Below are 26,869 nucleotides of genomic sequence, written 5' to 3'. Positions count from 1 at the left end.
ATGCGCTCAGGTGGGAGAAAAGTGGAGTTTATTCCATTGATTGATGTGGGCCACAGAGGACACCCAGGCTCCCCACTCAAGCCCAGAGGATGCAGACACCTTGTGAGCAAAAGTCCTCAGCCCAAGCGGGGCCTCAGTAAACCCAAGCCACTCCCAGGCATTCGAAAGGGCTGTAGGCCTGAGGCAGCAGGTGTCCCCCACCAGAGCTCATGTTGAACCAAGGATGAGGGCAGAGGACAGAAGGTTGATGTGGTGGTCAGACACATGCATCCTGGGGCCCCTGTTCGCCCTGCTGGGTTTCCTCGGCCCTGCTGGCCAGGCTGTAGTAATAGGTCCGCATGCGCTGCTCCACTGTCAGAAAGTCCGGGCGATCCTCCCACCTGCGGAGATGGGGACACCCAGAACCCAACCTCAGTTGTATGTAGGAAGGCGGGGTGCAGAGGTTGGAGAAGGTTTTTCCAGGTTCAGAGAAGCAAGAGGGCTGCTGGGTGATAGAGACCAAGGTCTCCTCAGGGTGAGAGCCGTGGAGTTCAGGACTTACCAACCTCTTTAAAAAATAGAGCTGTTGGGCTGGAGAGATGGCTTGGTACTTAAAGCACTTGCCTGCGAAGACTAAGGACCCAGGTTTGATTCCCCAGTACCCAGCAACACACCCAGTACCCATGTAAGCCAGATGCACAAGGTAGAGTTTGTTTGCAGTGGCTGGGGGCCCTAGCATGCCCATACTCTCTATCTGCTTCTCTTTCTCTTTCTCTCTCTCTCTCTCTCTCTCTCTCTCTCTCTCTCTCTCTCTCAAATAAATAAAATAACGTAGTACTGTTACCATAGGAACATAGGATGGGGATAAGTCCATATTGAGAGGTGTTGGGGAGAACTAGGGAACCGAGTGCCTTAGAGCTCAGAATGACAAGTACTGAGCACAGGGACCTGGGATCCTGAGTGCAGAAATGCTGCGCATGGGGCAAAAACCTGGGACATTTAAGAGCCAGGCTCAGGCTTGCATGGAGCAGAATAAGGTTACTTAGCACTGTGGGCGGGTCTGCCCAGTGGGGAGCTGGACAGTTCACGGTGCTGTGATGGTGCTGACCTGTGCAAACTGGCGCTTGCTTTCCTGATGGAGGCTGAATTAACAAAAGTTGGAATAAGATGAAGAAGACACGGAATAAGACTCCCGATGGTGTCTGGGTTTCAGAGTCAGTGCTGTGTGTCAGTTTGTCGAGTACCAAATGTTGGAATGTCCTCACTGTTTCCTAATCAGTTCAGGGTGGCGGCTTGTTTGTGTATTGTTACTTGTGGACTGATGGGGAGTTGGCTGCTCAGCATGGGGCATCACCCAGACCCGGGGGGGTTGGTGAGTGTACTGTTCAGTTTCCTGGGTGGCAGCCTCTCTGGGTGATTAAGTAGGTAATTAGTGTTGGCTGGGGGAGGCTGAGGAATCAGGCCTGGAGTACTGGTGGCATGCTGGTGACAGTAGGAACTTGAGAGCTGCATGGTCTATGTGTTGGGTTGGAGACGGTGGCTCTAGGGACTGGAGCATGGAGAGCACAGGCAGGGAGCGAGGGGGGCCTCTAGAGCACCCCGAGGTCAGGGTGCTGACAGCCAAGTACAGATAGTCTGGAGGACTAAAGGTGCTGTGCTGGACAGGCTGTGACATGGTGAGGGCTCGGGGTGGATGATTATGGTGATGCTAATTGACGGGGTATGAGATCCGCCCGCCCCAGGCCCAGGACTAGACGGGCCAGCTCCCCTCCTGTCCCTGTACTCACTTATATATCCAGCAGTCGCTCATGAGTGAGTACATTTCTGGCGGACATTCTGTTGGACATTCCATCCGCTTTCCCTGCTTGATGAAGTCCAAGACCTCGGGCCCCTTCATCTTCTGTTCAGACCAGGACCAAGGGCACGTGAGTAACCAGAGCTTCTCACACTGACCCCGCCCCCCAGTCTACTGCCAACCACCTCTGCCCATGCCTGCCTTGTAGGGCTTCTGGCCATAGGAGAAGGCCTCCCACATGGTGACCCCAAAGCTCCAGACATCACTGCGGCTGGAGAACTTGCGGAAGTTGATGCACTCAGGTGCGTACCACTTCAGAGGCCATTTCCCTGCAGAACGGGCCTGGGAAAGAGAGACGGCTAGGACAGAGCTCAGGGACTCCGCGACCATCCTCCCTGGGCACCACGGGGCGGCACTTACCGTGTAGTAGCTGTCGTCGGCACCCAGGGCCTTGGACAGGCCGAAGTCACTGATCTTGGCATAGTGCCGGTTGACCAGCAGGACATTCCGAGCCGCCAGGTCACGATGCACAAAGTTCTTCTCCTCCAGGTACTTCATCCCCATGGAGACCTGGTGCAGCAGCTCGGCCACGTTGCTGACAGGAACCTCCTCCCTGGGGTGGAAGGCAAGGGTCAACGTTGCCTCATAGGGAGCAACTTGCCTCTGACCCAGCTGAGCTCCTGCCAGGCCACCTTGCATTCAACGGGCACTTGGGCCTCTGCCCTGTGCCCAGCATGGGGCTGCAGACCCAGAGGGGGACAAGACAGGCAAAGCCTCTGCCCTCATCCGATATGGAGGTTTAACTTTCACCTGTGTCCTGTGACAACCCTACCCCTGCCAACTTACACTCCTGCCTGTGCTCAAAACTGAGTTCCTAGAGCCGGGCGTGGTGGCGCACACCTTTAATCCCAGCACTCAGGAGGCAGAGGTAGGAGGATCGCCGAGAGTTCGAGGCCACCCTGAGACTACATAGCTAATTCCAGGTCAGCCTGGACCAGAATGAGACCCTACCTCGAAAAAGGAAACAAAACTGAGTTCCTGGTTTCTACACAGGCGTGCACGCATGTGCAAGCCCATGCGGCCGGCTGTCTCGGCCTGTCTTCTCCACAGCAGCCGCGACCTACGGTTGTGCCCCAGGCGCTCTCACCTCAAGGCTGTCAGCAAGCTCCGGCAGCTCTGCCTTTAGCTTCACTTCATAACCCACCCCCTTCTGCCCACCTCTGCGTCTGCCACCCTGAGCCAACCCCGATCTCTTCCGAACCAGAACAGGGGCTTCTGCTCAGGCTTCAGAAGGCTCCCTGCCTGCTGCCTCCCGCAGCCTTGGCCACCTGAGGTGGACCTCACCCCTGCTCAGCTCACCACCTCCCAGGACTCCCGCCTCACTCAGAGTAAAAGTCCGGAGCTCTCCGCGTGGCCCATGAGGACCTGTGGACTTCCTCTGTGCCCGTATCAGTTCCCTCCACTGAACTTCTACCCTGCCAGGCTCAGCCAGCCTTGGAAGCTCCGCACGGGCTGTGCCCTCTGCCTCAAATGCTCTTCTCCCAGCTCGGCAATCTCCGTCAGTTTGCTCAAGCCTTACTTCCACCCGACACTCCCACCTTCCTTGGCCTGCCTAACTCTTTTCCCCCACAGAACCCATCTTCCAACACACTCAGTATTTTATTATGCTGATTATTCATTTCCTCTTTTCTCCAACAAAAATACAGGGCAGGGGTTTTTATGTCTCTTATTTGCTGATGTTCCCGAGTACTTGTAATAGTTCCAGTCACAAACTGCCCAACAAATTACTTGTCCAGTGACTTGTCCAGGGCACTCTGTGAAAGCATGCTCACTCATGAGAGCACGAATTAGCTTAGACATGCCTCAGTGAGCATGCACACACATGTCTGTGGGGCAAGCATTTGCGGCATGAGGGAACACAAACAAAATAGCAAGACTTTCCACTCAAGGGCAGATAATCAATATTTTAGCCCTTGCCAACCACACATGGTCTCTGCTATGTTGCATCATTTTTAACCCTTCGAAAATATAAAACAATCCAAGCATGGTGGAGCACGCCTTTAATGCCAACACTCAAGAGGCAGAGGTAGGAGGATCGCTGAGTTTGAGGCCACCCTGAGACTACATAGTGAATTCTAGGTCAGCCTGGGATAGAGGGAGACCCTACCTCAACCACACACACCCCACCACCACAAAAAAAGAAAAAGAAAATACAAAACAAGGCAGTACAAAGCGAGCCATGGCTCGGAGTGTGCTGTAGAGAATCTGGGTAGCAGCAATGGAGCTGGTATTTCCAAAGCGCTTGCAGACAATGCCAGCCGCCGGCTAAGCCCCTTCTAAGAATCAGCCCATTTGATCCTTTCAGAAGCCCTGGACATGGAGCCTGTTATCACCACTACAGTGCATGTGGGGAAACAGGGCCAGCAGCCCTGTTTGGTGGCACAAGTGTGGCCATCAGAATATGTATGGGCAGACATGCATATGTCTCCGAAGGTGTGGAGATGAGTGTGAAACATGGGTAGTATATGCCACATGTGACCCTTCTCCACATGAGTGTGCTCTGGCCCTGGCGGGTGGCCCCAGTGAGTGGATGAAATGAAGTCCCCCAGCCCCCACCCTGTGCCCAGCCACGCAGGCTCACTTCTTTCCTAGCAGGAACTTGTGCAGGGGCCCACCGCCTGCCATCTCCATGACCAGCATGAGCGCCTCGGCCTGGCACACGCCGATGAGCCGCACGATGTAGGGGTTGTCCAGCTGGTGCATGATCTGGGCCTCGCGCATCATCTCCTCCTTGTCGGCCTTCTCTGTGCTGTGCTTCAGCACCTTGATGGCCACGTCAATCTGCTTCCTGCCCAGGGGCCCGGCCACATGGTGGTGTGTGGTGAACTGAGCGAATCCCCTCCCCACCTGCCTCTCTTCTCCCCTGAGCCACATGGTGGACACTGTGGCTTGCCACCCACATTGGGACCAAGGCACCTACTCCCCCAGCTGCTCCAAACTTCCAGGCTCTCAACAGGGGCTACCTGAACCAAAGACACCCTCCCTAGGGACAGCCTTAATGACATTACCCGGTGGTAGAGGGGTGCCCCTTTGCAGCTCAGCCCACTGTGGCTACTGCAGCTTAGCCAAGCCCCTCCCAGGCACAGGCAGTGTCTCGCTCCTGAGAAGACCCCACACTCTCCTGTCCCAGGGTCTGCATCTCAGGCAAGCTGACCTGGGCCAGACACGCCCAGCTCCTGTGCCTCCCCTCCCCTCCCCAGTGATGCTCCCAGCACAACAGGAGTGGTCATACTTGCGCATGCGGTAGACTCCCTGGCGCACTGAGCCAAAGTTGCCACAGCCAAGTTCAATATCAGCCACAAGGAGGTTCTCACGCTTCAGGAAGAGCTTCTTGTCCTTGAGCTCCTCAGGGTCACTGTAAGGACTCTCGTACACGCTGGTGTCCATGGGCATCGGTCGTGGCTTATCTGGGGACGCTAGGCGTGCTGGATGTACACACAGCCATACCCTCCCGGGTCAGGGCAGGGCATGGAGAGGACAGGGTAAGCTCAGCCCCACGAGGCACATGTGCCACAGACAATGGTGCAATCCCCAGAGCAGGCCCGGGCACACATGGTGTTCACGGGTTTGAAGTGAACATGGGCACGCTCCTGCATGCATTTGCTCTCGTTCCTATTCACGTCGGCGAGCGCCCTGTGAAGCCACATGCAGAGGCTCTCTATGGACATGTGCATCACCATCTGTGTGCGAGGGTGCCCACAGAAGTGCACATGCGTATGCACTCACATGTATGCCTGGGCTGTATGCACTCACATGTGTATGCCTGTGCTGAGCATGCCATGTTCATGTGTGCATCTCATGGCCACCATTATGAGGTCACTGAAGGTAATCAGCAGGATACGCATGTTCTTGCCAAAGACACATGTGGACATGGGTTCCAGAGCCCATTCACCCAGCTTCCTATCCCAGCCCCACCACTGCCTACTTGTCAGACCTTACAGGTCTGCCACGATCCCTTTCCAGTCTGTCCAATAAGCCAAGTCATTATGATGCCATCAACTGGCCTGTGGGGAGCTTTGATGACTTCACACCTTCAGGGACATGGGAATGAAACTAGCATCTAGTAGGTGCCCCACAAATATGTCCATGCATGGGAGAAGGATGACAGAGTACTCATTTATGTGTCAGCATGTACCAGGACATATGGGCACATGGCAGGCAAGATGGTTGTGGGCATGGTTCTATGCAGTGAAGACCTCCTCAACAGCCGCAGAACTGGCTTCATCCTCCCATGCCAAGCCCCACAGCCCACGCAGGGACCCATCTCTCTTCTGGGTACCCCACCCCCACTTCTGTCAGCTCACCTGGCTCAGGGGTGTAGCCATCTGAGTTCAGGGTGTCCACTCGTCTCTGAGGCTAAAAGTCATAGGGTCAGCAACAGTCATACAGACCCTCTCATGAGACCCATGCCCACCGAGGACTCCCTATAAACAGGGCTGGGGAGACTCTCTTCCTCTCCATAGCAACTTTATTCTCCAGTCAGCCTCCCTTAGAGACCACCCACCCAAGCAAGCCCTGAGTCCTCTGAGGTGCCACTAGCTCACCTGGGTGAACGTGGATGGGTGGGCTGGGAGGGTGGGTGCTACAGCCCCTGGGAAGCAGAAAGAGCAATGATGGTGGGGGTCCAGTCTCCCACCAGCCTGACTCTCACCTCACCTCTGCCCCGCTCACCTGCAGTGCTGGCACTGCTGTTGGGGCAGGCCTCCTTGAGGCAGTAGATCAGCCCATCTGCCTTCAGCTTCAGATACTCCACCAGCTGTGGGGAGGGCATCAGTTGAGGCCTCCTTGCCCCCCAGCAGCTCAGCATCCCGTCACAGTGTTTCCTCAGAACAGGGAGTATGGGTGGCCTACCTGCCAGAGCGTGTCAAACTTGGTACCCTCAGGAATGCAGTACTTGCCAGCCTTGTCCTGGCTGATGAGGTAGTGGTACACGGTTTTCCCATAGATCAAGGACAGTGCATATGTGCCCTGTTCCTTCCGGGGCCGCAGCCTAGAGGGAAGGGAGGTGTGTCACCTTAGCCACTTGAGGGCTCCACACCCAGAACCTCATAGAAGCAGCAGGAACTGGCGGGGGGGGGGGGGTCCTGAACTTCCACACCTTCTGGTGACACCATGGGGGAAGAGGGCAGAGAGCAGTAACAGGTGAGCAGGGAGATGCAGCTGTCCAAAGGCCAACATGGGCCTGCTTGGGGGGTATGGAGTGCCCACAGTGGAAAACACAACCACAGGAGTGAGCCACCTGTCCCCAGGGAGCACCTGGTCCTCCACAGATGCCCATGGCAAGACACTTTCTATTCACTGAGGGGCAGTCCTCCACAGGGCACCCAGTCATCAGGGGTACACTCAGTCATGCATGTCCCATCCTTGGAGGGACAAGTGACCACAGTGAATCCAGAGCCACTCACAAAAGGACATTCCGCCTAACACAGGAAGACTGACAACCTTCCCTTGCCGAGGAAAAACTATTTCTACACAGATCTACCCAGGTAATCACACTGTCACCAGATCATCAGGCACCTTTGTGCAAATCAGAGCAAGTTACCTTGTCATACTCATCAGTATGGAACAGACTTAACTGTGATAGAGACACATGACTTCCTCTGCTGAAAAAATATATCAAACACACAAATATTCTGTGTCTGTGATGGGCATTGAGCCCTTCAAAGATGCTCAGTTGTGCAGCATGAACCTGTCCACCCATGCACACCATCCCCAAGAATACATACATGTCATATCTACACATACACATTGTGGTAGCTACCTTCTCATAGCTGGGACAAAACACCCAATCAAAAGCAGCCTATTGGAGGAAATCATTTATTTTGGCTTACAATCTCAATCTCCATGATGGCAGGGAAAAGATGAATGAGCAGACGCTGGACATCACCTCTGCCACCAGCAGGTGGAAAGCAACAGCAAGAGAATGAGCCAAATTCTAGAAAAGGGGAGCTTTCAATAACACCCTAAGCCTGGCCCCAACAACATGCATGCCTCCTTCAGCAAGGCTCCACTTCTCAAATTACCATGGCATGAGAACAAGACATTGAAAACACATGAGTTTATGAAGACACCAAATTCAAATCACCACATTCCACCCTAGCCTCATAAGCTGATGACCGTCCATGATGTAGAAAGCAAAGCATTAGTCCAACTATAAATTCCATGTAGTTTTTATTTTTGTTTTGTTTTGGTTTTTGCTATTGTTGTTGTTGTTTTTCTGAGGTAGGGTTTCACTCTAGCTCAGGCTGACCTGAAATTCATTATGTAGTCCCAGGGTGGCCTTGAATTCATGGCAATCCTACTTCTGCTTCCCAAGTGCTGGGATTAAAGGCATGCACCACCATGCCTGGCTTCCCCATAGTTGTTATTAATCCCAATACTATTCAAACATCTTCAAGGTCTCTTAACTGTTAACTTGTAAAACCCAAAACATAATGGCACAGAGTAAACATTCACACTGCAAAAGATGGCAAGATTGAACCAATACGAGATTTAAAACAAACATAGCAAATATCAAATCGTGTAGATCCAAGTCTGTAACCAGTGACACAGTCTCTGGGGTTCCAATTCTGCCCCTGCAACTTGGCTGCTATAGCCCAGGCAGCAATCCATCCTGAGTAAGCAGCTATCCTTGGCAGCCACCCCATAGCAAAGGTATCTCCTGGGGTCTACACTACAACCCCTGGTCCATCTTCAGGGCTCCATCAGACCTCCACGCAGGTATTCCAACACCCTGCTTCACTTCTCCCAGTAGCCATTTTCCGTCCCCCTCCCCACTCAAAACAAACCACAACATGTTGCAAATCCAATGACTCTTTCTTTCCTGCATTTCTTATACTTTCATAGTAATAGGTAGGCTACTAAATTTGTTAATCAAGGGGGAAATAAAGCCAACTGGGTTTTTAAATTTTTTTTTTTTTGAGGCAAGCCCAACAGGATGGCCTTTTTAATGTGAGAGAGCATAAGACAGAGAGAGACAGTTGGCATGCCAGGGCCTCCAGACACTGCAATCGAACTCCAGAAGCATGTGCCCCTCGTGCACATGTGCGAATTTGTGCACTTGCATCACTTTGTGCATCTGGCTTACGTAGGACCTGAAGAGTCAAACACAAGTCCTTAGGCTTTGCGGCAAGTACCTTAAGTGCTAAGCCATCTTTCCAACCCTAAAGCCAACTTCAAAGAGCAGGACACTTGTTGCAGTCTGGTTTGCATTGCTGGTAGAAATCACCCAACCAAGAGCAGCTTCTGGGAAAAAGATTTATTTTGGCTTACAGGCTTGAAGGGAAGCTCCACGATGACAGGGGAAAACGATGGCATGAGCAGAGGGTGGACATCACCCCCTAGCCAACATAAGGTAGACCACAGCAACAGGAGGGTGTGCCAAACACTGGCATGGGGAAACTGGCTATAAAGCCCATAAGCCCGCCCCCAACAATACACTCCCTCCAGGAGGCGTTAATTCCCAAATCTCCATCAGCTGGGAACCTAGCATTCAAAACACTTAAGTTTATGGGGGACACCTGAATCAAACCACCACAACACTCCTTAAGCATTCAGGCCCCTACTTTCAAAAATGTCTGCATTCTTTCTGTTGTCCAAATGTAAAACCGGTGGCCCAATCTCAATGATTATAATCTTTCAAACAACTACAACTGAATGGACAATGTCTCCAACCTGAAACCTTCATTTCTTTCCATGCCATATGCTTCTGCTCACACAGTCCAAGTTATAATAGAGTTATAATATATAGAGTTATTATAGAGAAAGAGGAATGAGCATGGTCATGGCAGGGCCTCCTATCACTGCAAACAAACTCCAGACACATGTACCACTTTGTGCATCTGGCTTTACATGGGTACTGGGGAATCATACCCAGGATGTCAGGCTGTGCAAGCAAGTGCCTTTAACTGCTGAGCCATCACTCCAGCCCCCACCAATCTATTTCTATACAACACAACCCTGCACAAGTTCTCAGGACATAGCAAGATACAGTAAGCCGCTCACATGAACTGCCTTCAGCCCAGTCTGGGCAAAGAAAGCTCTTCCTTCTCCCTTTTAAGCCAAGCCTACACTGTCCATAGTTCTTCTGCATTCAGGGCTCTCAAATCTCTGACCACTGTGGTCCATCAAGCTCTTTTTAGAGTGCTGCAAGACAAATTCTAAGCCAAGGTCAAATCCTTCTACATTCTTCCCACAAATCAGTTCCAAAACACCAAAAGCCACTTCTTGTTACCAATTTTCTGCAAATGCAGACATCTAACTCCAACCAGTACATACATCATTCCCATAATCCCCCTGAAGACACATGCCATGACACTATCCTCATGTATACACACAGACTATGCCCATCATCTCCATGTATACACATACACTATGTATATACACACATGCACCATGACCATAGTCAAAATGTACACACACACATTCCATGATCACCATCTCCATGTACACACACACACACCATGACAACCATCCCCATGTACACACACATGCCATGATCACCATCCCCACATACACTCAAACATGCCATGACCACAATCTCCATGTACACACACAAACGCCATGACCACCGTCCCCATGTATATACACATGCCATGACCACCATCCCCATGTACACACACACACATGCCATGACATCCATCCCCATGTACATGCAAACACGCCATGACCACCATCTCCAAGTACACACACACACACCATGGTCACCATCCCCATGTACACACACATGCCATGACCACTATCTCCAAGTACACACACATGCCATGATCACCATCCCCATGTACACAACATGCCATGACAACCATCCCCATGTACACACACACACACCATGACCACCATCCCCATGTATATACACATGCATGATCACCATCCCCATGTACACACACATTTCATGACCACCATCCCAATGTACAAACACATACCATTATCACCATCCCCATGTACACACACCCATGCCATGATTACCATCCCCACGTACACACACACATGCCATGCCCACCATTCCCATGTATACATGGCGTGCCCACAATCCCTGAGTATCCACATACACACCACACCCACAACCCTCTGTATATTCACATTCCATATCTACTATCCATATGCACAGGAGCACCATGCCCACCATCCCTGTATGCAAACACATATCATGCCCACCATCCCCATATGCAAACACATATCATGCCCACCATCCCCGTATGCAAACACACGCCATGCCCACCATCCCCGTATGCAAACACACGCCATGCCCACCATCCCCGTATGCAAACACATACCATGCCCACCATCCCCGTATGCAAACACATACCATGCCCACCATCCCCGTATGCAAACACACACCATGCCCACCATCCCCTTGAACACACCCACAACTTCATCATATGTACACATACACACAAAATTGGTATCAGATGCTACAAACCTCACACGAAACTCTATAGCATAGCCCATCACTATCTCAAACAGCAGTTTTATTTAAACAATACTTGGCCACCATGGTGAATACTCAGGTATCCCCAGTTAGACACTAACACAAGACTAAGGAGTCCAGAGTTAAGTATAGATTTTTTTCTTTTTTTTTTGGTTTTTCAATGTAGGGTTTCACTCTGGTCCAGGCTGACCTGGAATTAACTCTGTGTTCTCAGGGTGGCCTTGAACTCATGGAAATCCTCCTACCTCTGCCTCCCGAGTGCTGGGATTAAAGGCGTGTGCCACCACTCCCGGCTAAGTTTTCTAATGAAGGAGGGAAGGCAGCTGGTTCTGGGGAATCTCAGAAATACGGAAGGCCCACATAGGTAGCTGGCCATTCATCTTAGGGACTGCAGTGGCTCCCAAAATGCTGGTTGATGCAGGTGTCAGGAACTAGCCACAAAGGTGGCCTGTGAGTGGGAATCCACAGGAGCATAAGCTCTCAGGCAGGACTCAACTCCACCCACAAATGTTCACACATACTGAGTGTCAACCACATGCCAGACACTTTTCTGATGGCCTGAATCTGATGGTGAACATGACAACTATGAGCCCACCTTACCATTAGCTCCCTCATTGGGCTAAATAGCAGGGAAGCCTCCCATACACTCTAGCAGAGACTGAGTGAGGGACAGTGAAGCAGCTGTGACAATCCTGTCCAGTTCTGGATAGTCTATTTCCCAGAGGACAGTGAAGTAAGGGTGACAAAGGCTAGTCCACAATATCCTGGGGATATATGGAGAGACAGGAAATCAGGGTGGGGAGGGGCAATGAGAAAACATCAGAGGATGAGGAAGCAAGCCATCCAACAAGATAAGAATGCAAATGTCCTCCAGAGATGAAGATGCCATCCTATGTAGACATATTGGATAGCCTAGAAATTATGGTTTCCTCTTATTTGTTCTCTTCTTTACCAAAGAAATGTTCATAATGTTACAATCTTACGTTTTATTGTTGTTGTTACCTTTTTTTGTCCATATATATATATATATATATATATACATATATATATATATATATATATATATTTTTTTAATGAGAGAGAGAGAGAGAATTGGTGTACCAGGGTCTCCAGCCGCTGCAATCAAACTCCAGACATGTGTGCCATCTTGTGCGCATGTGCAACCTTGTGCACTTATGTCACCTTCTGTGTCTGGCTTACATGGGATCTATAGAGTTAAACATGGGTCCTTAGGCTTCACAGGCAAGTGTCCTAACAACTAAGCAATCTCTCCAGCCCACAATGTTAAGTTTTAAACAGACAACATAGCACAAAGTCACTCACCAGCCAACGTGTGTAGAATATTGGGGGGAAACAGCCACAATATCAGGGTGCTCTCCTCATCCATAGATAGCCTATTTCTCTACCTGCTGAATTGGAGCTCAAACATGTAACTCACTTTTGCTGATACGACACCCACAAACCAGATACAAGCAGACACTTGAGAAACTGTTCAGCATTGAGACCTGCTTTCCTTTCTTGCTCTTCTTGGCTACTTTTTACTCACCATGGAAATGAGTCTGAGCTAGCCTGATGGTCAGCCTGCTACAAAAGCCTCATGGTAAAACCAGAGCCTTCCTCCTGTCTGCTTTCAGATGTGTAAATGAAGCCATCTGGGGCCATCTAGCTCCAGCTACCGTCCCAGCTGACTACAGCCACATGAGTGAAATGAAGAAACCAGCAGAAGAACTGCCCAGCTGAACTCAACCCATATTGCTGAGAGGAAATAAATTACTATTTTTGTAAGCCACTATGTTTTAAGGTAGCTTGTTTCACAACAATATATTCACAAACAATGCCTCCTCTTTGGAAAGTGAGTTCACAAAAAACAGCTATTAATTTCCAGGTAATGCAGGCTGATATGGGTGGTGTCACCAAATATATTTAAGTGTCATAAATACTACTTTAATTACCAAAACTACAAGGTAGTGTCAATTTTATATCCTTGAAGTTTGGACTGGTTCTTTACCTAGACATACAGGCTAAATGTTCACCTTGTATCTTCACCATTTTTTCCCCCAAGACAGGGTCTCACTCTAACTCAGGATAATGTGGAATGAATCTCAGAGTAGCCTTGATAGCACCAATCCTCCTACTTCTGCCTCACAAGTGTTGGGATTAAAGGTGTGTAGCACCACACCTGGCTTCAGTCTTTTTTTTTTTTTTTTTTTTTTTTTGGCTTTTCAAGATAGGGTCTCACTCTAGTCCAGGCTGACCTGGAATTAATTATGTAGTCTCAGGGTGGCCTCACAGTGAACTCACAGTGATCCTTCTACTTCTGCCTCCCAAGTGCCAAGATCAAAGGCATGTGCCACCACGCCAAGACACTTGACTTCATTGTTATGATATATAGAATGACAATGTTGACAAAAATAGAAGTCACTACTTATTAAAACACTGGTCCTCATTTCACCACATATCTGTCATTTAATAGTCACAGCATTCCCTACAGGGTAAAAGCTATCATCCTCAATTTTCAAAACTGCACAAGAAGATTAGTATTTCTTGCCTAGACTGCACAGTTGCTAAGAGGTGGACCCAGGGTCCAAATATATTTCTGATTCAACTACTAACACCTACCTAGGACTAATACCCAGCTCTATCACAGGTTATATGTGTAGTAACCAGGAGCAAGTTGTTCATCCATCCTACACCTGTTTCCTCACATGTAAATGTAAGAAACTGCACTAAATTGAGAGTGCTTGTTTTGAAAGGGCTCCAAGGATGAGGATCAGGACGAGCTGCAATCTTATATAACTGTCTACAAAGTCTTTGGGGTATTTGCGGGGGGGCTATAGTTTGGATCTGAAAAGTCCTCCTAAAGACTCACATGTTGAAGACTTAGCTCCAAGCCTGTCATGAAACTTTATGGGGTGGTATTTAACAGGAAGTCTTTAAGTCACTGGGGATATGTGCCTGAAAGTGACAATGGCACCCCAAGTCAATCTTCTTTCTCTACATTACCGAGCCATTAGGCAAGCAGCTCTGCCACACACTTTGAAAATGATGATGTACTGACCTACCACAAGCCCAAAGCAATAGGGCCAATGGATCATGGACTTGAACCTCCAGAACTGTGAGCCAAAATAAATTGTTTCTCTTGAAAAGTGTATTACCTCAGGTATTTGTTATAGTAACAGAAAGTTGACTAACACTGGGAAGAGGCCCAGCTCCATGAAGTCTGTGATACAAGACAGGTCAAGAAACACTTGACAATGTGCTCTCTTGAAGGCCCTTCCAGGGGTCCACTTGAATGAGCCATCCTCCAAATGTCACCAATAACACAAAAACAAAGCACACTTTTCAGCACATGGCTGCATGTAATTCTAATCAATCTTCAGCATATTTGGCCTGAGGGCAATAGCAAGCGTGGTCTTGGTTGCAATTCTAGACCTGAGCGGCATGTGCCTATCACACTCAAACTCCTTATCCAGGAACCCAGATCTGCCAGGGATGTTCCTTTCATCCCAGCCCCATGTGGGATTCTGTTGCAGAAGCTTTGGCCTTCAGTACCCCCACTATGCATGCATGGACATGGCAGTCATTGACACAGGGACCACAAGAAGAATGTGTGATCATTTCTGCCCAAAGCCTGCTTTACTTTATTTTCCAGGATGTCGGCTCCTCATAGCTCTTGCTGGCCTCTTGACCTTCCCTCAGCAGGGGTCACTGTTGCTGATAATGCCACTGTTCAACTGTGTCTGTCCCTCTGCCAACCTCACTTTTACACTGTGTCCAGCTCCTAACTCCTCAGGCTGTCATACTCGCCTGGCGCTGGTCTTCTTACCTCTCAGCACTCAGGTTCAGGCCAATTTGACTCCCAAATGACAGCTGCTGAGAGCTATTCACTCTGGTTTTCCCAAGACTCCTCCTGTCTCTATTGATTGGCTAGATCCATAATTATCACAAACTGTCCTAAATAACTTTTTCTTGGACAAAAAAATGCAAACTTTTCCTTTGGACAGTGGAGTTTTGTCAAACTACAATGGACATGGAGGCTCAATATACAAAACTCACTAAAGTCAGCCACTGCTGTTGAAGGCTCAGAACTCCACCTGCCACTCTCCTTCTTCCAGTCCCCAAATCCTTTTTTTATTTTATTTATTATTATTATTATTTTGGTTTTCTGAGGTAGTGTCTTACTCTAACCCAAGCTATGGAGTCTCAGGCTGGTCTCGAACTCACAGTGATCCTCCTACCTCTGCTTCCCAAGTGCTGGGATTAAAGTCATGCACCACCATGCCAAACAGGCACTCGAGGACTTCCAGCTACTGCAAAGGAACTCCAGATGCCTAAGCCACTTTGTACATCTGGCTTTTACATGGGTACTGAAGAATCAAACTCCGGTTGTTAGGTTTTAAAGGCAAGCACCTTAACTTCTGAGCCATCTCTCTAGCCCTCAGCCCCAGAATCCTTTGGTGCTTTCAAGACACCTTGGGGCAGTGGGGGAAATGTTGAAAACTGTTGGAGAGGCAGGATCATTATAAGTATTTGGATATGTGTGAATGTAAGATGTGAAAGGGACTGAGAAAGGAAGGTGGGAAGGAAAGAAGAAAGGGAAACCAAGACTCCAACTTGTGGAGCTGAAAAAGCTGCATCCAGGACTTGTGAGAAACCTGGGAAGGGACCCAAGACTGTAAAATCAAAACACAAAGAATTCACATTGATCAAAGAGAAATCAGAGAGAATAAAGAACCAACTGCGGCTAGGAAAGAGCTATAGAAGCTCCCAGAATGCCAAAACCAGAAGGCAGTGTTGGGGGAATCAAGGAATCCTCCAACTGGGTTTGGTCCCAGGAGAAGGAACAGCCCCTAGGGGAGGATAACAGCAAGGGTCCATTCTAGCAGGGACTTAGGCACCCATAAGAAGGAAGGTTCTGGAAACTGCCCTTCACAGACAACTTGGAGTGGACATTGGACTTCCTGTGGTCACCTAGACAACATGTGAACATAAAAAAAAATCTGTCTCCAAGTCATAAAGTGGCACCCGATGGGACTTTCAAATGCCCAGCTGAGTTTTCTAAGATTCTCTCATCATCACAAACTTATTAACAGTCACATGGCCTCAGCTGTGGTTCAAACACAGACATACACAGTCAACTACACAGAACAAAAGCTGACATCCAGTATGCTGTTGCTGTAAAGGTGTAATGTGTGTGATCCTTTTCACAGGCCTTGCTGTTCTCTGTGGCACAGGTTGCTTCACTGTCCTCCCAGAAACCGAACCTCACTTGGAATAAAAGCCAGGGCCACCCCACTGCACTCACTGTCTCCCACTCTCCCCTCAGTAACGGCTCCAGACCTGCAGGCCTCATCAATGGCTCTTCAGCAAGCCAAGCAAACTCCTGCTTCCAGAACATTGCACTTGCCACCCTGCTTGTCAGGAACACCTTATGCCTGAGGGTCGTGAAGCTTCCTTCTGTGTGGTTTGGTTTGTGTGTGTATGCGTGTGCAGGACCACGTGTGTATGTGTGTGTGGAGGCCAGAGGACAACCTTAGATGTCATTCCCCAGACACCAAGAAAAAAAAAAAAGGAAGAAAGAAAGAAAGAAAATAGGGTCTCCATGGCTTGGAACTCACCAATTAGGTTAGGCTGTTTTTAAAAAATGAGTTCTCTCTTGGGCTGGAGAGATGGCTTAGCGGTTAAGTGCTTGCCTGTGAAGCCTAAGGACCCCGGTTCAAGGCTCAGTTCCCCAGATCCCACGTTAGCCAGATGCACAAGGGGGCGCACGCGTCTGGAGTTCGTTTGCAGAGGCTGGAAGCCCTGGCGCGCCCATTCTCTCTGTCCCTCTATCTGTCTTTCTCTCTGTGTCTGTAGCTCTCAAATAAATAAATAAATAAAATTAAAAAAAAAATGAGTTCTCTCTCTCCCTCTCATAAATAAATAAATAAAAGAGGGCTGGAGAGATTACTTAGCCCTTAAGGCATTTGCCTGCAAAGCCAAAGGACCTCGGTTCAATTCCCCAGGACCCACATAAGCCAGATGCACAAGGTGGCACATGCAACTGGAGTTCATTTGCAGTGGCTGGAGGCCCTGGCATGCCCATTCTCTGTCTGTCTGTCTGCTTCTTTCTCTCTCTCAAATTTTAAAAAACGGGCTCTAGAAATTAAACTCGAGTTCTCATGCTTGCAAGGCAAGTATTTTACCAACAGAGCTATCTCCCCGGCCCTTGTTTGGTTTTGTGGTGCTCAGAGACATATCTAGGGCCTCTTGCATAATAGGCAAGGGCTCCACCATGAAAGCACCCCAGAATTTCTGCAGTTCCCTTCCTCACTTCCTTTGGTTCTTCGCTGTAAATCACCCTCCCCAGGAAGCCTGTTTTGCCCACCTAACCTATAACTCCAGTCCCGTCCCACCTCCGGTCCACAGCGCTCACCACCATCTGAGCCTGGATTCTGTTAAGCCTTGTGTTGTTCCCTCCCTCACGAAGACAAAACACTTCCGTCTCTTCAGTTCATGTCATCATTGCCTGCTACCCAACAGGTACTCAGCAAATATGGGTTGACTAAATGGAAGGAAACTGAGGCAGGCAAAAGTCTGGCTACCACCCAAGGCCTACAGCCAGCAAGTAGTACAACTTCTGGAGTCTTTCCAACTCACTGTGGGGACTTCCACTCTCTCCAGCTCCAAGCCCACCTGCACACTGTGGTCTGGCCACCCAGCCTTCAGGATCCCAGCCAGCCAGCCCCAGCCCTCACCTTCCCCATCCCCAGGCCCCACATACAGGAACTTGCCGTCGGTTTGGGAGCCCGAATAGAGTTTGCGTTCTGCCTCCTCACGAGTCAGGCTGCTGTGGTACCAGGGCATCCGCTCATGGGCTGTGGTGGCAATGAGCTTCTCAACCTGTGGGGCTTGGCTGATGATAGCCTGCTCCAGGGCATCGCCCTGGGGAAAGAGGAGAGGTGGGTGTTGCAGCCACAACCACGGATGCAGCCAGCAGAACCCACTTCTGTCTCCTGGACCCTGCAGCTCGCATAAAAGCAATACCTCACCCAGGCACCCCTAGGGTGCCTGTCCAGGCTGTAGAGGATAGCCCTCACCATTTCCAAAGTTTCTTTCCTAGTCCACCCAGGCAGGCGCCACGGCCGTGCCCTGCCTTCCAGCCGAGCACCAAGAGCATCTCCAGTTCAAAGATCGGGCACAATAGCACTCTCTGGGATAGTGCAGCCCACCATCCCTGTTGCCCACCTACTTCAAGGCACATGTCCATCCCATGCATGGTCCTCTCTGGTTTGGTCCTCAATCCAAGCCTCTAGGCCCGGCCCTAAGGGTACATCCAGATCTTCGCCTGATAACGATGGCTGCACATCACAGCATCACTCAGACTGTGCAAGACAGACTACTATTGAAAGGCCCAAGAATTGAGAAGCTCAGAAATACTATCACGCTCTAAGGGGAGCTTAAGCGGGCTCCCTGCATACCTCAAACTCCAGGCTTTACTCGCTGTTGGAAGCAAGTAAAGAATCCCTCTTCTCATTATATCAGAGCCCACTCCTAATATAAAACTAGGTAAAAGGGCATGAGATAGCCCTCGAGGATGGGAAATAAGTAATGAAGTGAACCACTTATGTGGTTTCTGAAATAGCCTGCACTATAAGCCTTACACTGTAAGCCTTAATAGCCCACACTGTTAGCCTTAGTAGCTCGCACCATAAGCTATAACAGCCTGCCTCAGACCACCAAGGTCACAGGAGGCTGATACCATACTCTGCTACCCCCACCTAAGGACCTGCGCAAATTCTGACCACCAAGGTCATAAACTAATTGGCTTAGAAACTATGGGGTGGCACAAACTAACTGGCTAACACCCTGCGGGGCTCCTAATATTAGAAAATGATTGGTCTAATGCACAGGCTTTGTTAGAAACCCTATAAAAACTGTCCTGTTCCTGCATTCGGGGCTCTGCAGTCCTCTACCCCTGTGAGGTGTACGACTGTGGGCCCCAGCGCGCTTGGAATAAAATCCTCTTGCAGTTTTCATCAAGACCGCTTCTCGTGAGTGATTTGGGGTGTCACCTTATCCAGGCAGAGGGTGGGGGCCCGTTTTTTCCTACACTATTACCAAGTCCTGCCTCCAGCGCTCACCCCTCTTGCTTCCCCATCTTGTGCCCCTTGACTGTGAAGACTGCTCCTTCCCTCCCAGTCTCTCGAGACCCCTAGGGCTTGGGTACCAGGATCGATTCCCCTACAGGCCTCAGCCCCACCCGAGGGCCCACCGCCTCACCTCCAGCTTCCAGGTCTGGCGTACGTAGTCGCGCACCATGGCGTCGCGCAGGCAGTCGAAGACCCCGGGCTGCGGCTCCAGGCCCGGCGGCCGGTTGCACGGCTTGCGCAGGTTGCAGGGCAGCCCGTCGGGGTCGCGCGCGTAGAACTCGCAGAGCTCGGCGGGGCCGCAGTGCGCCTTCCCGCCCGCGATGGCGTACGTGCCGTTGAGCTGGCGCTCGATGGGGAAGTGGTGGAAGCGCACGTCGTGCACCAGCGACAGCACGTAGCCGCCCAGCGAGCGCAGGCACTGGCGCAGCAGGAAGAGCCCGTCGGCCATGCCCGCCAGCTTCAGGTGCTCCTCGGCCTCGGCGCGCGAGATGCTGCCGTAGAAGAAGGGCAGGTGCGCCGCGGGGTCCGGCATCCCGCCGCCCCGAACCTCGGTGCGTGCGCCTGCCGGTGCGGAAGACAGACGGGGACGCAGTCAGGGCCTGCGCCACCCACCCGCGGGGACGTCGGGGTCGCCTGTCCCGGGAGCAGCATGCTGGGCATGACCTCTAAGAGACCTCCTGCAGAGTGCCCAGACCCGACAGTGGTACCTACGCAGCAATGACTGGACCCTTTCCCCATTCATTTTCCAAACACGAGTTGACGCGTGACTGTTTCAAGCTGGGTGCTGAGGCTATAGATGCATAAAGAATTGTTGCTCCCTGCCCTTCTGAAAGCCACACTCTGGAGAGGAGGCGAGTGAAGGTATGACAGGGAAGGGACCAAACATAACCAATTGCACATTAAAGTCAGGACCATAAAAAGAGCCACGTTAGGCTGGAGAGAAGGCTTAGTAGTTAAGGCGTTTGCCAGCGAAGCCTAAGGACCTAGGTTCCACTTGCCAGATCCCACGTAAGCCAAACGCACAAAGGTAAGGACACACAAGGTCACACGTGCCCACTAGGTGATGCAAGTGTCTGGAGTTCAATTACAGTGGCTGAGGCCCTGGTGCGCCAATTCTCTCTCTCTAAAAAATAAAAATAAAAATTGAAAAAAGAGTGATGCTAAGGGAAGAAAAATAAAAGGTTGCTGTAGCTAGGATGGTCACCACCTCGGAGGAAGTACATTTAAGCCCAGATCAAAGGGGTGAGGCAAAGCAGCAGGGGCATCGAGGCAGGGGAAAGAAGCAGGAGAGCCCTGAAGTGGGAATAACCTGTGCTCATAAGGAACCTTGTCCCTTCATCCTTCCCTTCCTCCCCTCCACTGAGGTTCACCTCCCCTTCAGCAATCCCCCCACCACCACGGAGCCTGGCCCTCTGCCTTCTTTGACCAGTCTACAAAGTATGAGTTAAGCGGAATATCCATCTATAGATATTAAATTGGTAAAGTGAGGATTTAAACCCTAATGTGAACAGATATAGGCACTAAACAAAATGAGGTTTGTGGCTGTCAGGGAGGAGAAGAGAAAGGGAGGAGAGGGGAGAAGAAGAGGAAACGATTAGAGAGGAAAGGGCAGTATGTAATCTAGGCAGGGTGGCTGTATTCCTGGCACTTAGGCTAAGCCAGGAGGGCTGTCCTGAGTTCAAAGCCAGCCTGGAATAGATGGCTGGGTAGCTAAGTAGATAGTTTAGTAAGGCAGATAACTTGCAATCATCTACGCTAAACCTCCTGGGGCATTGCTGATGTCCAAATATCTTTTAAAAATATATTTATTTGTTTATTTGCAGGCAGAGAGAGAGAAAAAAAATAGGCACACCAGGGCCTCTAGCCACTGGAAACTCCAGATGCATGTGCCACTTTGTGCATCTGGCTTTACATGGGTACTGGAGAATCAAACCCAGGTCATTAGGCTTTACAGGCAAACTCCTTAAATGCTGAGACATCTTTCCAGCCCCAGATGTCCAAATATATTATTAAAGCTTGGGTTATACAAGTCAAAACTCAGAGTTTGCACTGAATTTTTTTTCATTTACTGTATTTGCCCCTCTTAAAAAGCTGTAAAATAATGAACCCTAGTTGATAATCTGCATGTAGAATAGTGATGTTGTGGTGGGTACTGATGACCCATCAAAGATCTGAAATAAAGCATGGTAACTGATGGGTGGAAAGGGATGGGTGAGTAAGTTAAGTAGATAGATACAGTCCGTTCTTGGTGTGCACAGTAGTTCTGTAAAATCTTGAATATTGAACAATTGTTCCGAGAGGAAATACAGACTACGTTTCCTCTGAGTTTTTTTTCCAACTAGGCACATCATATCATTCTTGTGCCTAGGAATGCCAGACAGAATTTCAGTGAAATTGTCAGCAAAAAACAGGCAATCTGGAGGAGAGTGACAGCATGGAAAGGGTGGTTACCCATGATCTTAAAGGTGAAGCTAAAAGCAGAGCCCGTATCAGACAAGCTCAGCAGAGACATGGCGAATATGACTCAACTTCTTTCCATTCGGTCTGAACACATGATGGGAAAACACCATAACAGTGTTGAGAATTACAAATAAGTTTTTATCAAGTATGTAAATCACAGATATAGAATGTGTGAATAATAAGGGTCAGTTTATATGATGAATGTAGCAAAACGTGAATTGTAGAATATAGGGGCTGGATAGAGAAGATACAATTCCCTTTTCTCTCTCTCTACTTTCTGTATTCATGTGAGTTGTGTTTTATTTTGTTTTGTTTTGTTTTTGAGGTAGGGTTTTATTCTAGTTCAGGCTGATCCAGATCTCACCCTGTAGTTCCAGGCTGACCTCAAACTTATGTAAGTTTTTTGTTTGTTTGTTTTTGTGTTTGTGTTTTTCAAGGTAGGGTCTCACTGTAGCCCAGGCTGACCTGGAATTCACTATGTAGTCTCAGGGTGGCCTCGAACTCACAGTGATCGTGCTACCTCTGCCTCCCAAGTGCTAGGATGAAAGGCGTGTGCCACCATGCTCAATTGGCCTGGGACTCTTCATCCTCTTGCTTCAACCCCCCCAGTGCTGGAATTACAGGCATGTGCCACTATACCTGCTAGAAAACACTCTTCTCTAGGTGGTGGGTAACAGGGCACTTGCTTGCCCTTAACTGTTGGGGCATCCAGGGCTGCTCAAGTCTGGCCCTCCCTGTCCCAGCACCTGTGGTCTGCAGTCTCTAACTGCCCAGACCTAGACCTGGCTCATTCTCATTCCAGTGTCTTCCTCATGCCCCTTTCTACATGTCTCTGGACGTCTATGGTAGAAACAACCTTCCTCAGTCTACCAAAGCTTCCTTTGCTTGCACAAGAAGGGTACCTGAGGACCCTTCTCTACCACAACCTATGTCCCTGTGGCCTTGCTGGGTCCTTCTTTGTAAACAATAGGTGATTGTCATGGTGAGATAATTTTTTCAACATTATATAAAAGCTTACAGCCGGGCGTGGTGGCGCATGCCTTTAATCCTAGCACTTGGAAGGCAGAGGTAGGAGGATCACCATGAGTTAAAGGCCGCCCTGAGATTACATAGTGAATTCCAGGTCAGCTTGGGCTAGAGTGAGACTCTACCTTGAAAAAGAAAGAAAGAAAGAGAGAAAGAGAAAAGAAGGAGGGAGGGAGGGAGGGAGGGAGGGGAAGGGAAGGAAGGAAGGAAGAAGGAAGGAAAAAAAGAAAGAAAGGAAGGAAGGAAGGAAGGAAGGAAGGAAGGAAGGAAGGAAGGAAGGAAGGAAGGAAGGGAAGGAAGGAAGGAAGGAAAAAGAAAAAAGTTCCAGGCCAGCCTGGACTATGCAGTGAGTTTGAAGCTACATGGGATACACAGTGAGACCACAATTCAGAAAATTAATAATAATGATGATCATGGTAAAAGGAAGGAAGGATCTTTTCAAAACAAAGACTGTTGAGTGGCCATTGCATTCATGACCTCATAGGGTCGGTCATTATGTGCACAAGACCTACACAACACTGGGCTCGTGAACATGTTGTCATGAGTGGTGTAGGTGGAAAGAAAAGACGTTAAAATAGAAGGACTAGTTGGAAAGGAAGGCTTCAGTAGAAAAGAGAGTGGTGACAAGAAAGTAATGGAAGAGGATTATGATCAAAATGCATTGCATATGTGAATGAAAATTGTCAATAAAAAAAAATAAACTGTTAACCCAGGTGTGGTGGCGCACGCCTTTAATCCCAGCATTTGGGAGGCAGAGGTAGGAGGATCACTGTGAGTTCAAGGCCACTCTGAGACTACATAGTGAATTCCAGGTCATCCTGAGCTAGTGAGACACTACCTCGAAAAATAAAAATAAAAAAAATAAAGTATTGATGACTATGGAAATGGCTCAGCAGCTAAAAGCACTTGCCAGGGGTTTGGGGTTCAAAAGTGCTTGCTGTGCAAACTTGGCAACTGGAGTTCAGATCCCCAAAAACCATGTAAAGCTGGACACAATGGCACATGCCTGTAATCCCAACACACCTATAGCAATGGGAGGCAGAGTCAGGAGTATCTGGAAGCTGTGGCATGGACCTACCATGGAGTCCCACTCAGCTGTAAAATGAGATGGAATGCTATGATGGTTTCTATTGAATGTTATCTTGACAGCACCTAGAATCCCCTGTGAGGGATTAGCAAGATTAGGTTAATTGCGGTGAGAAAAACACCTTCACTGTGGGCAACATCATTCCATGGGCTGGAGTCCTGAACTGTATAAAAAGGAACAAGCTGGTTGAACACCAGCATTTTGATGTCTGCTTCAAGCTCCTGCCACCATGCCTTCCCCATTGAAGTGGGCTGTAACCTGGGACTTGTTAAATAGGACAAACCTTCCCTCCCTTAAAATGATTTGTCAGGGAGTCTTGTCTCAGCAGCAAGAAAGTAACTAACACAATTTCTAATACACGTAATGGTTTTAGGGTTCAATGGTGTTGTGTGAGTGAATGAAATCAGATGCAAGGGCTATGGATGGATGGGGTTCTGATCTGAACTGTGGGGGTGAAGACCACATCAGAGGGTGACCATGCAGAGCCCAGGGGAACTGGAGGAACAGTCCTCAGCTGGATGGAAGCTGATGGCGTTTCTGCCCAAATACTTGTCAAATCAGAACTCTTCACTATTTTTGCTTTAGTTGTTGAAATGATAACTAGAGAGCTGTAAGGGCCATCTCGTCTGCACGCTTTCCCCAGCTCCTGTCCTCCTCTCACCCAGCCTCCGTCCCCTCCCCTGCAGCACACGGTGGCACAGGCAAGCACCTGGTCTTCCATGTCAGGTCCTCTGAGAGATGAGCACTGACCCTCCTCCCTCCTGTTTGGCCCCACAGATGTTTCCAGCCCTTAGCAAACTCCTTTCCTGGCTTACCTTCTTCACTTCCACTCAGCTAGCCCCCTCTGGCTTTCCCTTCTTCCTTACTTCCCTCCCTCCCTTCCTAACTCCCTGTCCCTCACGTGGTCATCCTGTTGATGGCTACGGAGTCTGTACACCCACCCCTCCCCAACCCAGATCTCTAGCGTGAGGTTGGTTTATGTCAGTGTCACCTCCTTTGATCTCCACTGACTGTTTCTATTAATACAACCAGAGATTCAGATCTCCCTCACATAGTAGCTGTGGTTGGCTCAATCCCCACAGTCACTTTCCACTAGAGCTGAACCCTGGTGTCTCCAAGCTGTTCCCGGGTGAGTCTTTCCCCATGGTCCGCCTTGCTTGAGAACCCATTACGGCTCTCTCCTGCCTTACTCATTGGAGCTCTGCTCCTCTGCTCTGTCCCAGCCCGTCTGGGTTGCTTGCCTCCTTTCAGATTCATTCCAGACATTTGTCTATGCAGCACTCTGTGCCAAGTGTACCCTTCTGCCCTTGTCTATCTCCCCAAATCTAGCAACCTTGCCTGGAAGACTCTTAGAACTGCTCTACTAACTATAAGAGGTGCAGGAGGAGGCAGCAAGAAAGGGAACTGTCTGGGGACCCTGGGAGGGGTTGGAAGAGAGGCTGGTCTCTGGGGCAGGAAGCTGTGGCAGGAAGCTGTCAGCCACACAGTATGAGAAGCTCTACCCCACATGGCCCCAGGTGCAGCCTGGTTAGTCAGAGCCAGTTGGGGGGAAAGGGAGCTGTGGGGGGGGGACGACTGGCCCTTTGGGAGGGCAGTGCAAGGACACAAGCTGAGATTGGTGCCTTTGGCCCAAGGCCAGGGCCCACTGACAGTGATAACTATGATGATAATCGTGCCCTGCCAGCTGGCAGCCCAGGTCACCTGGCCCTGCACTGCCATACCTCCCTGGCCTTTCTGGTCTGTCCTCATCCTCATTCATGAAACATGGCAGCCAAGTCCTCATGACCTGTGGCTATAGCCACCGCAGAGGCCACAAGAGGCCAGGAGAAGCAGAAGACAGAAGACCATGGTCAAGGCACTGTTGTAGGTCTTTAAGCCATCCTCCACCCTTCAGGCCAGGCTTCCATGGTGATGCCCCCTGGTATGACCCAAGACCCAGGGCATCCTGAGCTGTATGACATTTATGGCGGGCCCTCCCTGGAGGCAAAACCACTGTGCCCATCTGCATTGCCTGGGCTGGTACTGGGGTTTATCAGGTAGGGAGCAGGCAGGACTTAGTTTAAAAGCCCATTATCAGCCTGCTCATGCCTGGGCCCTGCCCCAGGTCCCCTGTGCTGACTCGAACCACTGTCTCTTGACACACAGCTCACTGCATTATCCCACAGGCAGCCATGGGCCCCAGCCTTGCTCTGTGGTCCTTGAGGAAGGGAAAGAAGGGAGAAAGCTTTAAGTCCTTGGCAGTACAGATGTATCTGAAGTTCTACCATTCAAATGTACAATTTGTTAATAGCAGAGTTAAACTGTGTCTGTCCCAGAGACCTGACATCAAAAACATGTGAAAGGGAAGAGGACAAGCAGTGGAGTGAGATTTCAGATGGTGGGGAGAGCACACCAAAGCTCAGAGAGGAACAAAATGAAAAGACCTTTTGGACTAGGACTCTCACATGTGGATAGAAGCACCTTGAATTTCTACTGTTTCACAGAATGTACTCAGCTTCCAAAGCCCATTGTGAGAGCCCAGACACTGAGGCAAATAGGGAATAAGTCAGTTGAACTAGATATGGTGGGTGATTTGGAAGCTGCCTGTGCTACCTCAGCCAGAGGCAAAAAGACCCACCCAAAGGTGCTGCCGGCCTAGAGCTGGCCTCTCAGGGTCCACATCTTCTATTTACCACAGTACTGGCAATTGAACCTAAGGCCTCATGTATGTAAGACAAGCTTTAACCACTGAACTAGATCTATAATCCCATATTGTATTTTATTTTTAAAAATACTTTTTATTTATTTATTTGCAAGCAGAGAGAGATACAGAGAAGAGAGAATGAGCATACCAGGGCCTCCAGCCACTGCAAACAAACTCCAGCTGCATGTGTCACCTTGTGCATCTGGCTTTATGTGGTACT

General features: G+C 49.6%; 1 protein-coding gene across 1 annotated transcript; it reads right to left on the bottom strand.

Moving 5' to 3' along the window:
- Positions 1–240: 240 nt before the first annotated feature.
- Positions 241–19,934, bottom strand: LOC101605380 (tyrosine-protein kinase ZAP-70). The gene is made up of 12 exons (XM_004669802.3): positions 19,524–19,934; positions 18,025–18,185; positions 6,686–6,824; positions 6,506–6,590; positions 6,379–6,425; positions 6,139–6,190; positions 5,067–5,259; positions 4,416–4,622; positions 2,195–2,387; positions 1,976–2,116; positions 1,767–1,879; positions 241–380 (listed from the first exon to the last, which is right to left on the bottom strand). Exons 1-12 carry the CDS (start codon positions 19,923–19,925, stop codon positions 257–259), a joined length of 1,857 nt encoding a protein of 618 aa, XP_004669859.1. The 5' UTR covers positions 19,926–19,934; the 3' UTR covers positions 241–256.
- Between the last annotated feature and the right edge of the window lie 6,935 nt (positions 19,935–26,869).

Source organism: Jaculus jaculus, chromosome 4 (genome assembly GCF_020740685.1).
Source record: "Jaculus jaculus isolate mJacJac1 chromosome 4, mJacJac1.mat.Y.cur, whole genome shotgun sequence".
Classification (NCBI taxonomy): domain Eukaryota; kingdom Metazoa; phylum Chordata; class Mammalia; order Rodentia; family Dipodidae; genus Jaculus; species Jaculus jaculus.
This window is presented reverse-complemented; position numbering and strand designations above follow the sequence as displayed.